Genomic DNA, 10,584 nt, shown 5'->3' on the forward strand with positions numbered 1-10,584 from the left:
TGCATGTTTAACTGTTTTATTATTTGAATTATTTCAAGTTACGGGGACAGAAATGGTCATTTCAAAAAGTGGTGATGTGTCACAGAGTAATCTTATATATGTTGCTGTGCTTCATGCTTCGTGTCCTTCTACTAACTGCTGGTATTTTAAAGTGCTTCAGGGTAGAAAATGTCCAAGAGGTTATGCTGGTTTGAGCTCCCAGCTTGAAGGACTGGGTATGAAAACATGTAGGCTACACCTCCCCTCCTTAGATAATCATTACATGCAAACTTTAGTCTTTATAGCTGTGATCTTCCAAAGGTCAAATGAAAACACATACATTTTAAAACAGCCACAATTCACTGAGCACATTAAAACATTTCGGAAGGGCTGCACAGGCATCGCAGACTCGGCCCTGGGCGCTTCCGCCTTGCGCGACTACGTTTCCCATCATGCAACCGCACTTTACCCTCCTCTGACCCTGTGACTGAAAATAAGCTGATCAGCTGATCTGACCTGGCAACAAAATATCGTAGCTAGAGAAATCTGCCAGGGAGGGGGCTGCTGAAGAACAAAACAATGACACTGCTCGGAAGGATTTAGACACAGGAACACTTTTTTTTAAAGACTTTGTAACGCCGTCGAGCGGATTTTCCTCCCGTCGCAAAGTGAAGAAAGAGTCCGCGGGTATCCGAGCTGCGGACGTCGGCTGGCTGTTGTTTTTGTTGATATGTTGTTACAGCTCAGTTGACAGACTGGAGGCTAGCTGCTCGTCGGGACGTGCTACGTACTATTAGGACCCGCTGGCTCGCTCATTGCAGTTGTTTGTTCGGGGAAAAAGTTGAAACCGTCCGTCGAAGCTGAGCAGCTGTGAAAGTGCGTTTTGCGGCTCATTGTTGCCAAATTGTCCACCGAGTTTGCCTGCGAGCTTCTGAGGGGTCGTTACTTGCCTGCTAGCCTGTTGTTAGCATCAACATTTGCACATTCGTCTTATTCAGGGAGAGTTCATTGTCTCGGTTGGCACAAGCTACCTGCATGTGCTGCCCTGTTGTATTTTAGCGTTGTCCTCTGGCATTTGGGTATATTTTATGTAACGCCGCGGCTAAGTGCTAACTTTATTACATGAGCAGGCTAAGTGTTGGTGGCACAAAGATATCAGGTGTTCCTCGAGTAGACGGCTGTTTCTGCTCCATTGCCTCACTGTTCACTTGCACTAGATAGATGACATTATCATTAAATTCGTGTTGAAGTGTTTTCAAATCCATGCTGCCAGAGTTAATTTGATATTTTTTGTTGTATACAAGTCAGTGGGATACTATGCAGCTGTTTTAAGTTGATTTGATTGTTGTTGTTTTTTTTGTCATTTCAGCCGTCAGCATCACTGCATGTTGTGCATTTCTTTTTCATTACCTTACCTTCTGTCAGTTGCTGGTGCTGTTGTCAAAGGTGACCCAATAAGCACTGCTCTGTATTTACCTTGCACGAAACGATGAGTGGGCATGGCTCATCTTCAGAAAAGGGAGTCAATACTAGTCTAATATGTCAAGAGAGTTACGCCTGTGGTGGCTCTGAGGAGGCTGCGTTTGAGTGCGATGAGTGCAAGAGCTTGCAGTGTGTCCGTTGCGAGCTCGAGCTCCACAATCAGGAGCGTCTGAAGAACCATGAGAGGGTTCAGATAGGCCCCGGGCACGTACCTTACTGTGACAACTGCAAAGGAGGTAACGGAGACAGTGGCAAACGCCATAGATCTGTGGTCCGCTGCCAGAACTGCAAGGTCAACTTGTGCCAAGACTGTCAGAAGCGCACCCACAGCGGGGGCAACAAGAAGAAACACCAGCTCACACCTTACCCTCCGCCGCCCAAACCTGCGGTGGTCAGCTCTGTCCAGACGCCTGTCCCTATCCCCGTCCAAATCGCCGATGAGACCAAATCTCAGAGAGCAAAACTTCTGGAGAAGGTTTCCAGTTTTCTCTTGGTTGACGAGAATGAGAAAATGCAGGTGAGTTGTGCCTAAAATACCTAAACATCAACGTTCTGTGCTCTCACCAGACATTTTGTTGTTTAAATAACACATTTTCACCTCTAATCTCTTGTTCCCTGCAAAGATAAAAGATGATGCTTCGTTCATAAAGCGCCTGAGCTGCGAGCCCGACCAGCTGCTGAAGGTGGTGTCCATCTTCGGCAACACAGGAGAGGGCAAGTCTCACACCCTGAACCACGCCTTCTTCATGGGCAGAGAGGTGTTCAAGACTTCTCCCACGCAGGAGTCCTGCACCGTGGGTGTGTGGGCAGCGTTTGACCCCTACCGCAACGTGGTGGTCATCGACACAGAGGGGCTGCTCGGGAACAGTTCCAAACAGGGCCAGAGAACCCGCCTCCTGCTCAAGGTGCTCGCCGTCTCCGACCTCATCATTTACCGCACCCATGCTGACCGCCTCCACGATGACCTGTTCAAGTTCCTCGGGGATGCCTCGGATGCTTACTTGAAGCATTTCACCAAGGAACTGAAGGCCACGACGGCCCGCTGTGGCCTGGATGTCCCGCTGTCCACGTTGGGCCCTGCGGTGGTGATTTTCCATGAAACGGTCCACACTAAGCTGCTTGGTTCAGGTAAAAAAAAAATCCCAGCACTTCTGTCATGGACTTCTGTTATTACACCTTTAATAGACAAGTCGAAACATAAAGTAGATTTTTACTTTAGGGACGAGCAACCTGCATTTTAAAGTCAACTAAGGGTTAAGTGTCTGCAGATAATTACGGGTTTAGCAAATATTAGCCCACAGTGTTTCTCTTTCTTTCTTCTCTGAAATGTGTAAACACTGCTTTTTGGACTCAAAAGAAAATTGTGCAGACTGTGTAGTTAGTTCAAATGCGTGACATATCTGTAGTTGTTGTTTTTGCCAGTTTTAGAGTTCAGTCGCTGCGACTCATACTTTACATTACTGTCAACCCTTTCTTCGATTTAAATGTGTATTCCAAACTCTCAGGCAGCTGCTGGTTTCTGTTCTTTTTCCATCAACTTGCAGAGACTAGCAATTTTCTTCAGAAAGGATTCCCCCCCCCCCCCCCCCCCCATATTGAGCATCATGCCTGGTTTTACTGTAAGATTTCCATTATCGCTGCTGCTCTAAATACTAGTTTCATTATGAAGTCTGTGCTCCATCGCCATGCAATAATGTAACAACAGAAGGACTTGACAGACCTGATATTTACTTAACAGTGCATTACATCACTCAAGTAAACCACAACTTTAATATCCTCTACAAGCTGTTTTTTCACACTATATAGAAATGTATGGAAACTGATTGCATATTCAGATTGGGGTTGGTCTTGGAGTGCAAATACACTACAACTTGAAGGAACACTCATATCAGCCTTTAAGACTTTGGACAACAAATGCAATGTACATTGATGAGTGACATGGGTTTTCTGAAAGACGTATTAAAGGAAAGGTTCACCCAAAAGTGGTAATTGAGTCATTACTTACCACCATGCTGATGCGAAGGCAGGTGAAGATTTGTAGTCCCCAAAACATTTCTGGAGCTTCACAGCAAAACAGCGTTGTAGAATTCTCCTTAACAACTGAAGTATTTTGGGACTCATTTTAAAATGTTAACAAACAACCCTAAAGATAGATAAAATGGCTTCATACAGCTCGTCCAGCGTAATCCAAGTATCTGAAAGCCCTGAGATCCCAAATTAATTTGAAAGGACACTACTTACACCCTTTTCGAAGCTGAAATCTTCACTATAGCTTTTAACTTAAAACTGTTAACGGTACCCCATCTGCAGGGGGTGCATAAGCTTGATCTCCCAACTGTGGTATTAGATTAACTTGGATGAGCTTTATGGACCTGTTACATTTATGATATGATATGATATGTCTATGATAGATAAAGGTTAACGAAATATCCACAGTGTATTGTGATTACACTTTATACTAACTACTCCCTCCACGTCTCGTTTTAGACAAGTCATCTGAGTCAGTAGATCGGCTGCTGTTGGAGCGCTTCAAGAAGCTTTCCCGTTTCCCAGAGGCCTTCAGCTCTGTCCAGTACTGGGGCACGCAGACTCTCAACCCCCCTACCGACTTCCGTGGCCTGCAAAATAAACTGGAGCAGCTCCTGGATAACAACGCCACTCGTTCCCCACGCACCCCTGTGGTCATCTTCAAAGCCCTGCAGGTAGGGCTGTATAAAGTCAGCCAGCCGCAGACCTGCTACAGACCCACCTGCTTGCATTTAACTATGTCCATGTGATACGTGTGTATACATGAAGAGGTGGCGCAACACAATGTTTTGTCTAGGTCTTGCTAATTTGTACTCTTCCTTGCTTTTCCTACAGGCGTTGAGTGAGCGCTTTAATGGGGAAATTGCAGGAGAGCTTGTTGCCCACAGCTGCTTCTTTCCCGATGAGTACTTCACCTGCTCTAGCCTGTGCCTCAGTTGTGGGTCAGTACCCTCCTGTCAATTTCATTGAAAAAAAAAAAAATGTAATCATTGTTATCACTCTTTCTTTGTTGTCAAACCCCCTGATGTATTGCTTTTATCACAGATCTGGCTGCAAGAACAGCATGAACCACTTAGGAGAAGGGGCTTGCCATGAGGCGAAGCATCGCTGTCGTTATTCTGTACAGTATGATAATCGCATTTACACCTGTAAGGTAAGCGCAGTCTTACTTGGATGGAATTGAGCTGTCTCTCTTGGTCACTGACGTTGTACCGACTCTTGTTCAGTGGCTGATGAATGTAAAGTTGAAGTCATTGTGTGGTGCATCACTGTAGGCCTGCTACGAAGGGGGAAAGGAAGTGATCGTTGTCCCTAAGACCTCAGCTTCCTCTGACTCTCCATGGTTGGGTCTCGCCAAATACGCCTGGTCTGGGTGAGTTTCAGCTGAATGAGCTACAGTGTCATGCTTGACTTAGGCTTATGTTACCTTTACAGAGCCTAAGTTTAGCTCTGGTTTTCTAGCCTCTTACAAAAAAATCGAAAATGTCTATCCACAACGAACCTACCTGTTCCAAATGAATACCTTGGATACCAATAGGTTAAGATTGATAATTTCACAGAGATTTGAGTTGTACATTAATGTGTACTTTGTATGTTTAGGTACGTTATTGAATGTCCCAACTGTGGAGTGATCTATCGGAGCCGTCAGTACTGGTATGGGAACCAGGACCCCGTGGATACGGTGGTCCGCACTGAGATCCAGCATGTATGGCCAGGGGTAAGAGAAACACGCTTTTTAATTCATTTATCCAATGTAGATTGTATGTTTATAGTTATTTGTAATCATACAGACGTATGATTATTGCTAGAGGGAACCATTTATTTACGTATGTAACCAGTTATCTACTGCTTTTTGCAGTCTGATGGTTTTTTAAAGGACAATAGCAATGCAGCGCAGCGTCTTCTGGATGGAGTCAACCTAGTGGCCCAGTCTGTGTCAGAGCTCAGTGTCAAGCCTGCCAAGGCCGTCACCTCTTGGCTGACAGACCAGATCGCCCCGGCCTACTGGAAACCCAACTCCCTCATCTTGGTGAGTGACACACACAGCCCCACCCTGTGCCACCCGCCACCAACAGCCAAGTCAACACTTTCATGTCCAGAGGGATGTTTACTGGCCGGTGCTCTGCAGCTATTACACAATCTTATGTTTGCAGGTCACAAGATAAAACTTGGATACACACAGATTGCGTCCTCTTCCCTCTAGTACACTCTTATACAATAACAACTTGTCATGTTATTGTTTTTTTTCTTCTCTTGTACAAGGTGTGCCATAAGTGTCACACAGTCTTCCAGGACAATGACACCAAACATCACTGCCGTGCCTGCGGGGAGGGCTTCTGCGATGGCTGCTCTTCCAAAGCTGCGCCTGTCCCTGAGAGAGGCTGGGGTCTTGCCCCTGTCAGAGTCTGTGACGTCTGCTACGAGCAGAGAGCCTCATACGCAGGTACACACACTCTCAATAATGTCAAATGCTCTTTTGTGTGTGTTGTGCAGCCATTTAAGATTCGGGTGAGCTTTGGCTTTAGCAGATATTTTTCTTCATATTTATGCAGAGATGCTTGAAGCCGAGCTCGAGGAGGAAGAAGGTGGAACCCTGGCCAGGAAGGTTGGAGAAGCAGTGACCAACACTATAGGCGTTGTGGTCACTGCTATCGACATCCCACTTGGTGAGTGTTGTCCAAAACAAAACCTAAAGAACATCCTTATGTAACAGGAAAATATGACCCAGTAAATGTGAGGGGATGTATACAGTGCCCTCTGGTGGCAGACGTGTAACGTGCCTATTCACAATAAGGAAGAACAGTAGTGAGGTCTCGTTTCTAGCTTGAACTCTCCAAGATGTCATGGAGGAGTTTGACCAGCAAAGGCTTCTTTATAAGGAACATGTAATGCTCTCATGGCCCAGTTACAGTAGAGACTGTACAATTAGCAGAAGCGCACAGGTCTCTGCTCACTCGCTGAAAAATAGTAAAACTCAAACAGTTTAAATTCCAATCAGTTGCCCAGTTGAGTGACTCAGATGTGTGATAAAAAGCAGATCTTCAAATACTGATTTTTTTATTTGTCTGTAACTTTCTCGCAAACAAAAAAAGGTTTAGAGACTAAAAAATTTAAATCCTCCTACACACACTGGCTACAGAACCTAAGATTTCCTTTGACAATGTCTTTAGGTTGGCAGTGCTTCCATGTAGAGAGGTTCTGCTACTAATATCCAACATAGTCTAGTGCAGAAGTGCAATTGATGGCCAGTTATCTTGTTTACTCATTTAACTTTTGAGGCTTATTGCTGTAATATTTGTTTAAGAGTCGGTGTTATAAATGTTTTGCCCAGTGTTTTTGAGAAGAAGAGTTCACAACAGCCAATGTGACACATTTCTGTCAAGAAAATCCAAAATGTGTTTTAGATTGAGAAAACTGGCTCCGCTGCAATGTGTTGGCAAGAATAAATACTGCACTCACTCAGAAATCACAGCCCTTATTTTCGAATGTGGTTGTAGTTTCATGCATGTCTTAATCATGTTTATATAACCTCAAGGAATGTACTTAATCCAAAGCATAAGTAGTATGTTAATGCATGTTAGGCTGCTACATGAGTCTTCTGTAGACCTATAATTACCAGTAAAGGGCATAGATGAATTTTTGATAACGTGATATCCTGCTGAAAACCTCTCCGTCTCCATCACCACCCCAAAAATACCTCAGAGCAAGGTCCACTCCAGTCACAACATAATACTTATTCCCAAATACCAAACCTTGTTTCCATGTTTCCATGGCTACCCGAACCAAGTCAGCCAAGGACTTCATTTTACCTGAAGCAGCGGGGCACACTCCAAACAGTAGAGAGGAAAAATAAGCCAAGTAAAGCAATAGTAAACAATGGAAACAGTTTTGGTATCAACAGTCTAGTATTTCAAATAGTCAGTAAATGCAAATAGATTTAGGCACTGCTGCATTTAATCAGCAGGGGTGGAGGTATAATGAATGGGGCCCACTGAGTGTACACATTGTTCCAGGAGACTCCAGGAAGTTGTTGCGCCCTGCCAAGTCTGGGACATAACCCCCCCCCCCCCATAAAACCACATCGTGCCATTTTTATAACATGCTAATTGGCGAGATTCGAATGGGGCAGTAGCAGGATATCAGGTCATCGCAAAGTGTTGATGAAGGTTCTCAGTCATCCAGGTCATGGTAATTCCAAGTGCTGTATTGTAGGCAGCTGGATTTATTTTAGGTTCTTGGAGACGTTTCACCTCTCATCCAAGAGGCTTCCTCAGTTCTAACTAACTGGAGGGGAGTTTGCAGGCTTTTTAACTCTGTGTGGGTGTGTCTTTAAGGTCATCGCAAACATATTTCTCTATACCCTTTATCAGTCAATATAGTCTAGGAATACAGTATCATTTGCACAGAGCAAGGCTACCATTTTTCTGAATGGTTCCAGTTTTTATGCTAAATGTAAACGATGTAACTGTTATCTTATATTAGAACCAATATGTGCCTGTGTATGTGTGTATTTGTGTGTTTAGGTCTTGTGAAAGACGCTGCCCGCCCTGCCTACTGGGTGCCCGACCAGGACATCCTGTCGTGCCACAACTGCCAACGCGAGTTCACTGCCAAGCTGTCCAAGCACCACTGTCGCGCCTGTGGCCAAGGAGTGTGCGACGACTGCTCCCCTGAACGCCGGACGGTTCCGTCGCGGGGCTGGGACCACCCTGTGCGCATTTGCACCAGCTGCAACCAGAAACCTGGAGAACTTTAACAGGGACGGCCTTCCTTCCTCGGAGCACCGGAGAGAACCACTGGCTCACTCAGCTCGCAGTCTGTCACTGCTTTACCTCTGTTACTCTAATGGTTCTGTCTCGTATCTGTGGAAAGGAAGTTTTTAGGCATATACATATATCTATAAATATAGGACAATTAGTTGATTTGGGATTTCAGAGTTCCTGTGGCCTTTGTAGAACAGCCAGAACATGTGAGTTACTTGACTGAGTGTGAAATTTCCACTCTGATTATTCAGAGTGAATATTTTGATTCTTCTTGACACAAATCCCTAATTTTATGTTAAATAAGGCTGTTGAGCTATTTTTCTACTATCAGAAAATATTATTTAAAAAAAATGTATCATTTAAAGGATATTAGTTAGCTGAGAACCCTGCGGGGTCGGTGTGAGTAGTTTCCAGCAATTCTTATTAATAAGCATTGTTTCTCTGATGTCGTATGTGTAATGGCGAGGAGATATTTTATATCCGTGCAGGTATAACTGCAGGTTCCATTGCATGCTGTACTGCAACATTTTAGTTTTTGCACTAAGCCTTTTTCAGCTGTTATAGGCTGTTGCTTACCATGGCCAAAATCCAGATATCCCCATGATCAAGTAGTCTGTCCCAACTGAGCTGAAATCTACTCAAGCAGGTCCAGGCTGTGGATATCTGGTGTGCCAAAAATCATTCAGGTCACTGTGTCTGTGCTGGTATAATGTTTATATTTTATCATGTAATTTGTGGTTGTATGAAGACATAGAACTATGTTAGAGGAGTGTACATTTGAATTGTTGAAAATTATTTAAGTATTGAGGATACAAAAAAAAAAAAAATACTTATTAGCACTCTGGCATGCATGACAGTCGGATAAATCCATGGCCTTTTACTTGTTCAGAGGATGGTCTCTGAACTAACCTCACTGTCTATTTTACCGAGCGGCATTTTAGTGTTCGCACATGTCATAAAATGTATGTACTTCATGGTCAAATTTGTTTTCCTGACACCTTGGTATTAATTGTTTGTCTTGATATTGTTTAGCTGAACTTGAAAATACCCAAATTGGTCTTCGAACCAGTTATACGGATCACATTCACACGTCTGTAGGTACAATCTGACAGGATAATTGTCCTGACCAAGGTCAACACATTTTTTGTTCTGTTTTAGCTTGACAAAGCTTGTTTTTCCGTTATCTTGCATTCGTAATTGAAACACATTTTGTATGTTCTTTTTTGGGTTTTTGTTTGACATGAGTAACTATTGATATTTATATACTTTTGAATGCCTGTATGTGAACCACCCATTCTCCCATTATTGTTTTTGTCTTCATTTTCTTTTGCCTTTCAGCATTACACATAAAGACTTGATGCTCAAATGTGACAGTGAGGAGATATTGAACCATATTTCGTGACCGAGAGCTTTAACTTGTCTTGCATCATTGCTAGTTTTGAGTTGCTGAGTAACGAGACCGTCACATCTGGATGTCATATAAAGCACAAGGTGATGCCTTTAACACATATGCTTGTATTTTGTTGTTAAAAATGAGAGAGAAAAAAAGGGTGTTTGTCGATTGTAAGCCTTGTGGATAAAGTCAATTCTCCCTTTGCTCCTAACGTGGAACTTTTTGGTTCTGATGTCTGATGAGAAGATGTTGTGTCTGCCTTGTCTCAAAATAGATTTATCTGTCTGAATGTTGCATCACACACACACACACACAGACACACACACACTCCTCTGAGATACTAATTTTGCACAGTATAGAATAGCAAACACGTCATGCCGGATTACTTGTACTGGAGTTCATTCCAATGCAAATTTGTGCCGTCTGTTGCTTCAGATATACTTTGTGGTGTCCAGTTTTTTTCAATAAGATTTGGGTGCTATCATCAACACTTCTCACCTACACACACACACGCACACACACACACCCTACAAATCAAGCAAGAATGATTGATGCATTTAAAACTGTTGGAAACTAACTTGAAACGATGATGATGATGTGTGATGGAAGATTTGCATAAGATTAAAGATGCATCAGCTCCCAACTGTCAAAAAACATAATCTGGAATTGCCTCCATGTTTTCAGCGTGCATGTGTGTGTTTGTTTGTGTGTGTGTGTGCGCTCAAATATCCCTGTGTCAAACCACTTGCTTGTACTGCATGTGGGAGGAATAGATCGTGTGCACGCCTGTGTGCTGGGAGCCTCGCTTCCATTCCTCTCCAGCACTGCAGCCAAGGAATAAAGTGAGGGGGAAATTATTTGCTTGGTGCTTATTGATGATGATGATAAATGATTTATAATTATTTTAATAAATAATGTCACCCAAGCTTCCATGTTGAT

General features: G+C 43.5%; 1 protein-coding gene across 1 annotated transcript; it reads left to right on the forward strand.

The window, feature by feature from the left end:
* The first annotated feature begins 490 nt into the window (after window positions 1-490).
* Window positions 491-10,304, forward strand: LOC115566069 (zinc finger FYVE domain-containing protein 1-like). The gene is made up of 11 exons (XM_030391810.1): window positions 491-1,978; window positions 2,085-2,589; window positions 3,949-4,163; window positions 4,324-4,430; window positions 4,534-4,642; window positions 4,764-4,861; window positions 5,089-5,206; window positions 5,348-5,518; window positions 5,752-5,932; window positions 6,042-6,155; window positions 8,013-10,304. Exons 1-11 carry the CDS (start codon window positions 1,469-1,471, stop codon window positions 8,243-8,245), a joined length of 2,361 nt encoding a protein of 786 aa, XP_030247670.1. The 5' UTR covers window positions 491-1,468; the 3' UTR covers window positions 8,246-10,304.
* The last annotated feature ends 280 nt before the right edge of the window (window positions 10,305-10,584 follow it).

Source organism: Sparus aurata, chromosome 16 (genome assembly GCF_900880675.1).
Source record: "Sparus aurata chromosome 16, fSpaAur1.1, whole genome shotgun sequence".
NCBI classification, from domain to species: domain Eukaryota; kingdom Metazoa; phylum Chordata; class Actinopteri; order Spariformes; family Sparidae; genus Sparus; species Sparus aurata.